This window comes from Octopus bimaculoides, chromosome 10 (genome assembly GCF_001194135.2).
Source record: "Octopus bimaculoides isolate UCB-OBI-ISO-001 chromosome 10, ASM119413v2, whole genome shotgun sequence".
NCBI classification, from domain to species: Eukaryota; Metazoa; Mollusca; class Cephalopoda; order Octopoda; family Octopodidae; genus Octopus; species Octopus bimaculoides.
Window position 1 is genome coordinate 92,393,106 of NC_068990.1, and position 14,477 is coordinate 92,407,582.

At 37.2% G+C, this 14,477-nt stretch overlaps 1 protein-coding gene across 1 annotated transcript in view; it reads left to right on the forward strand.

Moving 5' to 3' along the window:
• LOC106880745 (uncharacterized) overlaps window positions 1-11,903 on the forward strand; it is a 25,748-nt gene extending 13,845 nt beyond the window's left edge. Inside the window, exons 4-9 of the mRNA XM_052970995.1 lie at window positions 2,231-2,280; window positions 4,287-4,330; window positions 6,699-6,708; window positions 8,461-8,623; window positions 8,832-8,884; window positions 11,895-11,903. Of these exons, the coding sequence (XP_052826955.1) occupies window positions 2,231-2,280; window positions 4,287-4,330; window positions 6,699-6,708; window positions 8,461-8,623; window positions 8,832-8,884; window positions 11,895-11,903 (329 nt within the window). The remainder of the gene's footprint in view (window positions 1-2,230; window positions 2,281-4,286; window positions 4,331-6,698; window positions 6,709-8,460; window positions 8,624-8,831; window positions 8,885-11,894) is intronic.
• Window positions 11,904-14,477: the final 2,574 nt, after the last annotated feature.

The following is a 14,477-nucleotide window of genomic DNA, read 5'->3' on the forward strand; positions in this document are numbered from 1 at the left end:
CGGGTGGCACATAAAAGACACCATTTCGAGCGTGGCCGTTTTCGTGCGGGTGACACGTAAAAGCACCCACTACACTCTCTGAGTGGTTGGCGTTAGGAAGGGCATCCAGCTGTAGAAACTCTGCCAAATCAGACTGGAGCCTGGTGTTGCCATCCGGTTTCACCAGTCCTCAGTCAAATCGTCCAACCCATGCTAGCATGGAAAGCGGACGTTAAACGATGATGATGATGATGATGATGATGTAGACATTAGTGGGGAAGCTGTTGAAAGTTCACATTACAAAGTAGCATAAAAAGGTTGAAATTATCAAGCTTTATTAATTATGAATGTGAATCAATCTGAAATTATTTCATACAGTTTAGACATGGCTTAAAGAAATTAAAGCATGAATATATTTGCATATAGCTGTTACTTGTTGATGCATACTTTTAATAGCCGAGAGCAATAAGAGTTAATAAAGAAAGCAGAATGGTTTGTGAAAGCTTTGTATGCCATGTACATAGATGCCATCTTGTAAAGTGAGAATTAGCAAAGGGTTCAGCAAAGAATCTAGCATGTGGGTAGGTGTCCATTAGGGCTCAATTCTGAGTTCGTTCTTATTTATTAGTTCTTCAGACCACAAGAGAATAGTTTAAGACTTTAAGACTGGCTGTCTATGGGAATCTCTGTATGTTAATGGCTTAATTTTCTCAGTTGTTGAAGAATCAATAAAGAATTTCCACTTATGAAAGCAAAACCTGAAGTCTTCAAGTAAATCTGTCAAAAACAAAAAGTTTTAGTTAACAGGAAAGAAAACAGAACTCCACTGCCACCTGGAAAGGGGCCGTGTTTGATGTGTAGAAAAGGAATAAGGTGGAATACCATATGGGTGCACAGCAGATGTAGTGGGATCAAAAACATGCTGGCAGTGTAGAAGGACTTTGTAAATAGCAAATCAGATGCACAGGAGTAACTAACGGTAAATGCTTGAAGGTTTCTTTAGAAGAACTTGATAGCTTCTGTTACCTAGGTGGGGGACCTAATTAGTAGTGGAAGAGGGTATTTTGAAAGTATAGGGAACCAGAATGGGGTGGGAATAGTTCTGTGAGTCTTTATTTCTGCTGACGCCAAAGAAAATCTCTCTCCAAGTAAACACAGATATATTTGTGTATGAAGTGTAATGTTGAGAAACATGGTATTGAATGTAAATGTTATGCAAAGGCTAGAAAGAAGTGATGCAAGCATGCTCCACTGAATAGGAAATGTTAGTTTGCATGAATGGCTGAGCAGGAACAAGCCAAGAGAAAAGCTGTTTATAACAGGAATCAGTCATGGTGTGCAAGAGAGAGAATATTAAGCCAATGCGATGCATGTGATGTCTGGTGGTTGGATAAAAGAAGGGCCAAACCATTCGAGTGGAAGGAACCTGTGGAGAAGGAAAACTAAAGAGAAGACATAGGAAGAAGTGGTGGATGCTGATCTCAAGATACCAAACCTCATAAAAGAGGTCACAAATGATGGCATTAAAGTGGCAAGACACTGCTGTTGCAACAGAGGTGATAGTGGTGGCAGCAGCTGTTGTTGTTGTTGCTGTTATTTTGGTTCTCTATTTGAAATATTAGATATTTCATCTTCATGCAACATGCCCAGTTTTTATTTGTCTCATATATCAAACCATCGTTGTGCATTCTCTTACAAACCCAGACAATATTATATCATATTCAGCCTTGCCATGAACATTTTCTCTGTCTTTTATGTGAGATAAAGAATACCTGTCATTTCAACTCATTCCCTCTGGCCATCGAACACTCCTGAACATGGATCATTCTTGCTGCATCAATTGTTAGAAATAATGGTGCCATGCAGTATATCGTTAGCCAGCTGGGTAATTAATATGATTATGGACTACGTTGACATGCAACTACCATCTCTGCAATTATTTCTTAAATATGCTTCCACAAACCATTATCCTGCTGATAAATAAAATATGTGATGGTCATGGCTGGAACTCCCCACCCCCTTCTTTATAATTCTTCTCTGTCAGCATTGACTAGTTGCTAAACAACATTCACACACACACACACACACACACACTTCCGCTCACACTCATATTCATTCTCCCCCCCACACACACACACAAATATACACATTTACACATCTGCCATATCTTATGACTTAACTGCATGATAAATAGGTTATAAGTAATTAAATACAAAATTAATTAATCTGTTCGTTAATTAATTTATTCCAGTTGCTAGTACTACCAGTTCTGACCAGACATATGATGATATTGGGAATACGGTAAGTAGTGTGTGTTATGTGTGTGTGTGTGTGTGTGTGTGTGTGAACATGTGTGCGCGTGCATATGCACATGTGAATATATGTATGTATGGTGGTGGTAGTAGTGGCGGTGGTGGTGGTGGTGGTGGTGGTGAGAAAGATTAATTTGGAAAATTTGAATACCAATCTCTTTTTCATTATGTACATTATTTACATTATTTACATTTGACGGATATTTGTTCTCACCTTTCGGCTGATATACCCTCCAGCCTTCATCAGGTGTCCTGGGTTCTCATTCCTAAGGTATTTTTCGATGCTAGGTCACTGCCTGGAATCGAACTCGGAATCTTGGGGTTAGTAGCCCGCGCTCTTAACCACTACGTCATATGCCCATGTGCAAGTGTAAATAATGTAAATAATGTACATAGTTCCTCATCTCTTAAATATAGAACTGTACAATCTCTTTTTGTCTGTCTGTCTGTCTGTCTCTCCCATGTGTGTGTTTGTAATACAAACAAACAAAAAAAAAATGAATTTTGTAACTTGGCAATAAACCCTTATTTCACAGTAAATAAGATATAAATACATATTACCATAGTTAATTGGTAGGGATGGGGAGTGTCACTCTAAATATTGGTTGATATTTCTGGAGACTCTGATGCAAACCAAACAATAATGAGTTATTCTGGTAACAATCCAAAATGTCTCCGGTTTATCTCTCTTAATACTGTTGAGAGATTTCTCACTGAGTTTCCACAACTCTTCACAATCTCCAATGTTCGTAAATGGCACGTGTGAAACTGCTGGATATTTCTTTTTTATTCTTATTATTGCCTTCTTAATCAGAATGGCAAATTGAGGTGACATATCACAGCAAGAGATTTGTGTGTGTGTGTGCATGTGCATTTGTGTGTATGTGGTTATACATGGGAAGGTGTTGTAGAATATCTGGCAATCTGACAACAAACAAACCTTTAAATGCACCAGATGCACTGCAGTAGCTGACAATGTGAACTGCTGGGATGGTTTATATATATATACACACACACACCTTGGTGATATAATTAGTACAGGAAGTGGAGCTAATGATAGCAGACCAACTTATCTGAGAGCAATGAGAATATGAAGTTTAGAGACTTGCTATTTCTGAAACAAATATTTTCTATGAACCTCGTTCTCTGTCTCTCTCCTTTCCTAGCCCTTTGTCCTCTATGTTCTCTCTGTCTCTGTCTGTCTGTCTGTGTGTCTGTCTCTCTCTCACACACATACAGATGTGAGGTAGTGCATGGCAGCAAAATACTGGTAGTAAATAGAGAGGATTATAACATGTGGTGTTTTGTAAGACGTGTGATGGTGTACAGTAGTGAAACACTGACAATAAATGTAGAAGACTATGTCATGTGATTGTGGTGAAACATGAGCAATGAATGTAGGAGGCTACATGTGGTGTGTTAAGATGTGTGGTGGTGTTTGACAGTGAATTTAGAGGATTGTATGTGTTGAATGTAAGATATATGATGGCGTATTGTAATGGAACCTGTAGAGAAAACTGAACGGTGGATTTCGAGGGTTTCCAGTTATTGAGGAAGGAAGATTATCATATGATCCACTGGATGTGAAATGTTGATTTAAATGAAAAAGATTGAGCAAATCTGAACTGAAACAATGTCTGTGTCTCAGGTGATTGGAATACATCAACTGGGTGAAGCTATCTAAGGGGCTTCTCATTGGATGTTAACCAGCTGTAAAGATGGAAAATGAAGTGTTTAATAGTTTGTTGTCAGTTGAGAACATGACAGCTCAAGGACACAGCCATAAAATGAATGGAAAGAGTGTATATTTACAGATCTGTCCAACCCATTGCAATGGAGAAAATTGACTGGCAACATTACAAAATGACAATGTCCACAATGATACCTGTGTGTGTGTGTGTGTGTGTGTGTGTTCTCACACATTTGCCTACACATTTGCATGCATGCACCCCTTCAACAGTTTCCTCTAACTCTGTTCATTCTTTTCCGTTTCAGCCAAGAGTTGATGAAAGTGACGATGCCTATGATGACTTAACTGAGTAAGTAATCTTTTACCACCATTATTGTCACCTGTGATACAGTTTTAATCCCCACCTCCAACCCCACTTCCTCATTTCAGCTCACATAATTAATGTTCTGCTGATCTGCAATGCATGCACATTATATAAAGCATTAAATACTGCTCATGTTTTTGGTGGTAGTTTTTGTATTTGTGTATGTCAGACTCTTTTGTTGTTTTGACAAATGAAAGTTTAGAAAGGCACAACTGCCCAGTGGTCTTAATCACTGGACTTATGAAGAAAGTGTGATGGCATTAGTGTCTTGGTTTGCTGAATAACCGACACAAAGAATATTATTACAGTGGGCGTAGTTGTGCAGAGCCATTCCCATTCTCTTCTCCTTCAAACTTGTATTGGTTTGGTGCAACAAGTGAACATGAGTCAAGTATTTATCAGAATGCAAGAGATGCATGGAGTTACCTTTTCTTTGTTGGAGCAGCTAAAGAGATGAAGGGTCTCATCTGCCCTGAGTCTGTTGGAGTGTCTATAAATGACATTCTTCCAGAGGTCCTTTTGTGTATGTGTGTGTGTGCAGTTGAAATTTACAGGAAGACAAAAGATAAAGACAGGTGTATGAACAAGAAGCAGGTGTATTGGTTTGATGCTCAGAAATGTGAGAAAGTCTTTTATGTTTTGAGCCTACACTCTTCATCAGAAAGGAACACAAGAAAATAAGCAGAGTAAGAAAAAATAAAAAATTCAAAAAATTCAAAATGGTTCAAACGTCATGGTGTATTGGAGCAATTTTTCATCAACAGAAGAGTCCAGTGGAATCCATAAGTATATCCAGTAGTAATATATATATTAAAGCTTTTTTTCATTCTCTCTCTGTTTATTTTCTCATGTTCCTTTCAATTGAAGAGCGTAGGCTCGAAACATAAAAGACTTTCTCACCTTCCCGAGCATTAAACTAATACACCTGTTTGTTGTTTATACACCTGTCTTCGTCTTTTGTAAATTCCAACTATATATATATATATATATAGACAGACAGATAGACTTACCTATGTATGTGTGAGTAAATAGATGTGTGTATGTGTGTGTTTTTTTACATCTGAGCTCCTTCTAAAGTTTCTGAGCTGCAAGTTGTAATAATGGTATTATTTTCCCTGTCAACAAATCATCCACTGTCTTTGCACTTTTGAAGATGTGTGAAATAAGAGATCTCCCACCTGCAAACAAGGGTTGATGACAGGAAGTTTGCACCTGGCTGTAAAACAATGCTTCAGTGTTATAGTCATCTACTCGATACCAGCATGGAAAAATGGATGTAAAAACAAATGAATAAACTACACTTTAACTCTTAACCTACTTCTATACAGCTAGGTTAGCAGTACTATTGACAGTTTGGTGTGTTGGTCATGGACACAGCACAACAAACTAAACCACACTTTGGTGCCTATTTGCATGCAGCTAATTAGACTGGACTGTTAATAGTTGTGTCTTGGTCATGGACACAGTACAATGAACTCTACCACACTTTGGAACCTACTGACTGCTAAGTGGACTGGGCTGTTGGAATCATGTAATACCAGGTACAACTGAAGTATGACATCTGACATGTTTTTGTTCCTCTGAGCCATTCCTTACAGTTTATTGTCTTTAAGAAAAATATGGTCACATGACTAATTTTGTTAATTTCTGCTTGACCTTTCCTCTTGTTTAACCTTTCCTGTTTGACCTCTTCTCTAGCTTCCAGGAAAATGAAAAAAAACGAGAGAAGGAACAGAAGGAACGGCGAGATAAAGAAGAGAAGAAAAGGAAAGAAAAAGAAGAGAAGGTTAGTGTGTGTGTGTGTGTGTGTGTGTACATGTGTGTGTTTATTTTACATTGTTGGAAACTAAATAGTCAGTGACCCCTGGTTGTATCTATCACTGGCTGAGTTGTGATGTTCATGGACTTCTCATGGGTATTAATACAAGCTTATTGTCATTGTTAACTGGAATTGGTTTGTAGGTTCAGTTACTCAAGAGACGATGATTCCTCATAACCTTGGAATTTTCACTGATTGGAATAAATCTTAATAAGTAACAACCAGAGGGTTATAGATAGGTAGATAGATAGATAGAGCGATAGAGAGAGAGAGAGAGAGAGAGAGAGAGAGAGAGAGAGAGATCAGTAGATACAAAGAGAGAGATATATAGATGGATAGATAGGGAGAGAGAGAGAGAAGTAGTGGTGGTAGCAGTGGCGGTGGTGGTGGTGGTGGATAATGTTGTTAGCTGTTACCCTCAGTTCAGCTCTTATCAAGCAGACCTATGATCAGAGGTATTCCAACCATGACCTTCCTGTCCTTCAGTGTAATTTAGAACATTATCCAGTATGTTCTTTTTTTTTTTTTGAGAAGATACCATGCAGTTTGTGAGAGATTTAACTGCTATTTCTAACAGATTCAGTGGCTACATTGAGTCTCCTTCCTTTTGGCTTGGTGTTTAATTAGTAACTACAGCTGCAGACCGAGAGAGATGGGGTCAACTCATAAGGAACAGGATTCAGAGGATTTTTACTTGTAGTAACTACTACTACTACTGCTACTGCTACTACTACTGCTGCTACGGCTACTACTGCTACTGCTGCTACTGCTACTACTTTACACAATGTTACCAGCAGCTGTAAATTACACATGATTGATAAAAGTTGATAGAAAAAAAGAAAATTGCTGTGAGTTGATTTGCTGAGAAGAGAGAAAACATTCATTTTCGACTTTTATTCTTCTTTGCAGAAGGAGGGAGGGAGGGAGAGAGAGAGAGAGAGAGAGAGAGATTATAGAAAGCGATAGCAGGAATTGGTCTGAGAAAGGTGAAGGAGAAGAAAATATGGATTTGTAGGTGTGGGGAGTGAAGGGGAAAAGGACAGTGTGCATAGGGTGGGAGGAAGTAAAGTGAGAAGCTTCCTATCATTTTAGTTCTGTTAAAATTTCTAGGAGAGCCAGGTTAGAGAGAGAGAGAGAGAGAGAGAGAGAGAGAGTTGAGGGCAGAGTGAAGAAAAATGTACAATAAGATAGGAACATTTAGAGTCAGAGAAGTAGGAAGATATAAAAATGGTTTGTTGAAAATATATAATGAACTCTGAAGAAGGTAAGGAATTGTAAGAAGGAAAAAATGGTATTTTCGGAAGGAAGACAGGCAAATGTAATGGTTTGAGATAAAATGTAGGGAGGGTCAATTATGGCTGACCTTAGGCTAAACAATAACATATATTAGATGATGTTCAGTCAAAATTGGTTAGTGATGTTGATCCATAAAGTGTGTGGTGGGGCCTAGTGGAACAGTTGCATAAGAGATGAAGGGAGAAGTAAGGTCACATAGCTGGGAACATTTGGAAATGTAAGGTTGGGTTTGTCTGGGAGAGAGTGAGAGAACCACTGATTAAGAGGTCAGAGTTTTATTCATCTTTGCAGGATAGGGGTAGAAAGTCAGGAAAGACAAGAGGGATAACAAGATTTGGATGACTGAGAGCAGAAGGAGGATATTCTAAAGCATTGAGTAGCAGGAAGAGGTTAGAATTTGGTAGTTTCACTTGTTAGAGGCTGACTTTGCCTTACATCCTTTCGAGATTGATGAAATAAGTGCCATTGGGGTTTTCCCCTAAAATTGCTGGCCTTGTGCCAAAAATTTGAAAGCAATTTTTATTAACCCACCCCCACCCCACCCCCTAATGACTAAAACAAGTAAAAGATAAAAGATGTATTTGAGGAAATTAGAAATTGTTTGTGTTACTTTATCACTTATATTGTTTTATTTTTTTTTCAAAGGAGAGGAGAAAGCAAGAGAAAGAAGAAAAGAAAATGCGGGCCAAACTTAAAGTAGGTAACCCTTTATTCACTGCCCTTTACTATTTTCCTATTTATTTGAATCCTAATCTGAAACTTCAACCCTTTACACCTTCAACCCTGTCTCTTGAACCAATGTCTTCAACTCCTTTCCAACAGAGAGTCTTATTCACATTTACTGCATGCCCACCTCACCCACCACAACAGAGCCTGACTCTTGAACCCTCTACTTTCCATCGACTCCTTGTAATTTGTCCTCTGGTCTATTATGATAGTATTTTCTTTATAGACAATTTGTTAATGCTGTAATCATATTTACCATTTAATTGGTCCACAGATGGATGGTACCGAACAGGTACTCAGTGAAGGAACATACACTGGTGAAGTTTTTAAACTAGGCAAGCTAGATCTCGCCATTAAGAAAGGAGACAGAATAAATATCCTTCGAATGCATAACAATCCTGCAGGGAAATGGCTAGCCAAATCTGAGGATGGTCGACGTAAGTGGGAACGCTTTTATGTTCTTGGTTTATTGAATTTATTTTAGCCTTTTATGTTTTTATATAGTTTAAAGTGTGTGTGTGTGTGTGTGTGTGTATATGTATGTAATTATGCATGTAATTATGTAGGTAGGTTAAAATCCAAGCTGTGTATATCCGTCAAATGTAAATAATGCACTAAAATGTTTGTTTCAATATCTTCTTTCAGTCGGATACGTTGAGTCACAGTTTGTCGAAATTTGTGCATCCAATATCAAAAATGTAAGTACAACGTCATGTGTGGTGTACATGTGTGTGTACGTGTGCATGCAGGCATGGCTGTATGGTTAAGAACTTGCTCCCTGACTATATGGTTGTGAGTTCAGTCCCACTGTGGGGCACCTTGGGAAAGTATCTTCTACTATAGCCTCACGTTAGCCAAAGCCTTGTGAGTGAATTTCCAAGAGAGAAATTGAAAGAATCCTGTTGTACATAAGCTGGTTACTCAGTTTCCACAATGTAGAAATGGCTGTGGTCGCAACAGGAAGCTTGAATGTGTCTATGTCTGTGTTTGTCCTCCCACCATCACTTGACAGCCCATGTTGGTGTGTTTACGTCCCTGTAACATAGCGGCTCAGCAAAAGAGACCGATAGAATAAGTATTAGGCTTACAAAGAACAAGTTCTGTGATCAGTTTGTTCAATTAAAGGCAGTGCTCCAGCATGGCTGCAGTCAACTGACTGAAACAAATAAATGAATATTATGTGTTCTCATTGATATAACACATTTCTATTAAGAAGGCATTGATACAATGATGGGTCAGGGACCCCCTTCGGTCATGAAGGGCCATGGGATTGCACCTGGAAAGTTACCCTCCCAGGCACAAGTCCGGGCAAGGTTGTTTATGGAAGACCAGCAGTCACCCATGCATACCAGCCTCCCCTCTCCACACCACCAATGTTATCGAAGGGAAAGGCAAAGGGGCCGATACAGCTTGGCACCAGTAATGTCGCAACTCATTTTTACAGCTGAGTGAACTGAAACAACGTGAAATAAAGGGTCTTGCTCAAGAACGCAATATGTAGCCCAGTCCGGGAATCGAACTCACAACCTCTCGATCGTAAGCTCAATGCTCTAACTACTGAGCCATGCACATTGAGTATTAAGTAGGCATTGGTAATTGATAACAGCACTGCAGAATATATATTTTTTAATATAGTAAGACAGTCATATTATATATCTATTAAGATAATAGCCCTTGTATGTGATATCAAATTTTAAATCTGTCCTCTCTCTCTCTCTCTCTCTCTCTCGCTGTCCACAGGTCATGGGAATTGGTCAGTCACAGACACAGTCTTCAGAGTAAGGCATCTTTCACTAACTTTACTTTCTCTTATGTAACTTCTATTACTCTTATTATTGCCTTTACAATGACAGGGTTTTTTTTTCTTTTCTTACTTAATTTAAAATATATTAAATGCCATTAAATTATATTATAGCAATCATCATCATCATCATGTGTCATCATACTCTTCACCTCACCATCATCTTTGTCTTCTGTATTATTGTTTTATTATTATTATTATTATTATTGCTGGGGACTTATAATAATAATAATCAAATAGGTCATTATCATTTCTTTCCACCAAATACAACTTCTAGTTTTCTCCATGTCGTTATGAAAAAAAACTGGATATTGTGTGTGTCCATGTGTGTGTGTGTGTGTCCGTGTGTGTACACTGTTGGTCTGGTTTGGAGGAAGGGGCCATGTCCATAAACCTTCGTAGAGCTTCAAGACTGGTGTGGCTGTTACCGTTAATGTTCTTTTCTGCCTGAATTGTTACAAGTCTGCCGCTTCAGAAAGATATGCAGTGAGGTGGGTATTCCAGGAGACCAACATTAGAGAGAGCAAAGACTGAGCACAATGGCTCAAATGGAGCCTGGAGGGGTTGGACTACAATACAGGCCATGAGGGGTGGGCGAGTCAAGAGTATTTGGGTGGAAGGGACATAAGACCTGCAAGCTCTAATGCACAGGGGCCATTATAGTTGTAGTAAAAAGAAGACAAAGGGAAAGGGTAAAGCATGTCTGAAGGTCAAAGGTTAAAATGTGTTTGTAAATGATTTCATCCGAATCAGTGAAGTGGTTTTTGCAGGATGCTGCCAAGATATCTGTATGTGTAGCAGAAGCACTGTCAAAGATTTGGCACTAACATTGCAATGTGTGTCTTACTTGAATTCTGCCAATGTTTTTTTTTTTTGGTGGAGGGTGAAATATTTCTGGCTCTGAAGAAAAAGGCCAGTCTTTTAGATTCTCTCTTGACTTTAATGCCTGTGTCTGTTCGTTGATTTGTCAGTTAGTTTAACAATCTCAACATGCTACAAAACCATCCAATCCTGACCATTACAAAATTCCAAACACATTAGCTAAAGTAACTCAACCATGAAATGCCATTCACAGTATCAGAAATTCCTTGAGAAACAAATGTGCCCTCAATCAGTTTTGCAGTTAATTTCCCTTTCAAACCAACAAGTCATTAAATTTCCCTGACCTTGAGCAAAACAGAATTCCTGCCTGACTATGACAACAATATTCTTAAATACAATACAAGACATGCAAAATCAAAGTTGACAAAAAAAACAAAAAACATAAATAAAACTTGACCATGTAAAAACATACAAGCGTTTTTAATTAAATTAAAAGACAAATTCAGAAAAAAAATAAGAATAAAAATTCCTTCTCATCAACAAATATAAAGAAAATAAACTCCATGCCAAGAAAATAACTAATTGTATGTCTATACATGTGGTGAAGCAAGTGTTGTTACACATGTGGTGAAGCAAGTGTTGTTACACATGTGGTGAAGCAAGTATTGTTATGCATGTGGTGAGGCAAGTGCTGTTAGCCTTGACATTGCAGATGGTTTTGTGGCATGTTGGTCTTCTCCAAAAGCTTATATCATTTGGAATTTCTGGAAGGTTCCTTAGGATTATTTTCTCAATGGATTTGGCATTAAATTTATTCTAAACGGCTTTTCTTCTACTTATTCCATTTCATCTGGCATTCAAGATTCTGTTCTTGGTCCACTCTTATTCTTAGTTCCTATTTAAGATCTTGGTGATATCACATCTAACCTCATCTTCTTTACTCAGGGTACTTTTTTGAATTCTTGATTGAGTGAGAAATATGATTTATGTGATTGGCTGGGAAAAGCTGGATTTTTTTAGCTCCATATTCAATGACTGATTAGCTGCTTAGTGTTTAAATTTTTTTCTTCCATTAATCATTACAGAAACTGTAACAACATTCCCATTTCTATGTTTGATATTGTTCTTCCCGAGTCTTTCCAGTTTTACATTTAACTTTTATCTGATAATTACAAATTAAATTACATATTAAATCTGCCGCTAAACCAACCTGTATGAAGGTTGGTTCTCTATACTCGTCTCATCGTTATCTTTCCTCTATATGTATTCTTCATCCTTAGAAGTCTTTTATTTGCTCCTGTTAGGGATAATATTGTAAAACTTAGGCCGGTGCTCCTGCATGTGTTTTTCTGTCCTTGATCATTTAAAAATTTAGTTTCTAACATTGCAGATTATGTTTTCTAGTATCATAGGTCCTGTCCAGCCCCTTTCTCATCACTGCCAGAACGTTGCTCCTTTATCTCTATTCTATAAATACTTCCATGGTTGTCGTTCTGCCAAAACTTCTTCTCTTAATAACCTCTTAAGGTTATTAACTAAATGACTCATCTTTCTCATCCTTTCATTCTTGTTGTCCCCTCTTGTAAGAAGTGTTCCTATTCAAGTAGTTCCTTCAAATATCTATCTTATGGAATTTTCTTCTTTCTTGTTGTTTCCAACAAAATAAATATGATCTTAATTATCTTAAATCTTAAATTGATCATTTAATGGATTTTAAGGCAGCTTCTCCATACAGACTAAACGGTTGTTTGTGGCCTGTTTTATTACTGGTTGCTCACTGTCTCATTGAAAGTAACTTTGGTGTGTGTGTGTGTGTGCATGTATATATATATTATATGTGTGGACACACACTCACATACATCTACACACACATACCATAACCTTGCTGTTAGTTCTTCCATGTGTTATTTTATGTTGATTATTGTAGATAAGACTATGCAGACACACACACACATATAATATGTTTATTTTAATATTACCCCCTGGTTCCCAACTTGGAGAAGGCCCAGTGTGGTGTCTGACTACTTCAGACATACTGACAGTTAGAAACTCCTCTGAAAATTCTAACAAAAACAGAAGAAAATGGATCTTATTTCAGAAATGTAATATTTCTACAAACTGCTGAGAAAGTAAAAGAAGACATATTTGTGTATAATTATAAAGACAAAGTACCTTTAGTTTTTAGGGGACTAGGGAGGGGATGCTGTTTAGTTTGGGTGTAGGAGCAGGGGGGGGGGGGGAAGTAGTGTGTTGATGGGTTCTTCTCTATCCTTATTTTATTGGCATTTACTCTCAGACTTGTGTACGCATATACACACATGCATGTATGCGTGTATGCACTGTGTGTTCTGTAAGTATGTTAGGGTTTTAGATATAACATGTGTACATGGTACCAAAGATATGGGAAACCCACTGTATGTGTGTGTTTATATATATGTATACATGTGTGTGCGTGTGTTTGTGTATACTCTCAAAACAGAGGTGTATATGCATATTTGTACATATTGTATAAGTGCGTATATGTATACATATATGCGTATGTATTGTATGAGTGTATGTTTGTATATATATATGGTACAAGTGTGGATTGAGCAAGGAAGGTAGATAATGAACTTTTGAAACCAGTAATTTATTTAAATTCATCATCATCATCATCACCATCATTACCATCACCATCACTACCATCATTATTACCATTTCTCCATGTTTGTGTGGGTTGAATAGGTCTTCTTCAACACAACATCTCACCATTTGTTGCAGTCTTTATCATCTCTTTTGTGCAGTTATCTTTCTTTAAAGGCAGCTTTCACAACTACATCCCATGTCTCCTTTGGTCTTCCTCTTCAGAGGTAATATTCCTTGATGGCCAGCCAAGTTTTCATAAACGATCCAGGATATAGAATGAATAAACTATCATACTGGACATTAACTTTTTTGTTACCATATTTCTGTTGGAATACAATACCTTCGATTTATTATGAAAATAGTTAATTTCTCAGAATAAATTTGTTATCCTTAATCTAATATTTGGAACATAAATTATTGTGAAATTTTGATTGAAGATTTAAATCTAGATCATACAGTTCTATATTTAAGAGATGAGGAATTATGTACATTATTTACATTATTTACATTCAAAATTTTTTCTTTATGCATTATTCTGGGGTAAATTTTGGATTTGTGCATAAATTTTGGAAAAAAATTCATTGGGAAATGGTAACATTTTTTCAAGACAGATGAACATTGTCACACAAACTCACACATGCATTCACACACACGCACACACAGACATACACATACGCTCACACATGTATACATAAATATATATTTGTACATATGTGCACATATATATGTATATATATGCTTGTATATGTGCATATATATGTATGTATATAAATGCTTGTGTTTATATACCCATATGTGTATATATATATATATATATGCATTTATGTGTATGTGTGTATATATTTGTTTATATATATATATATATATATATATATATATATAACATTATATATACACATATAAAAGAGACATGGCATTACCAAATGTATGAAGGACAATTTTTCAAAGTAAATTTATTTTTCAAAGGTGTCCTGCAAGATATGGCTGGTATTCTCTTTGTTATGGATTTTGGTAAGTTTTGGATGTCTTCAGGCTGCTGCAGG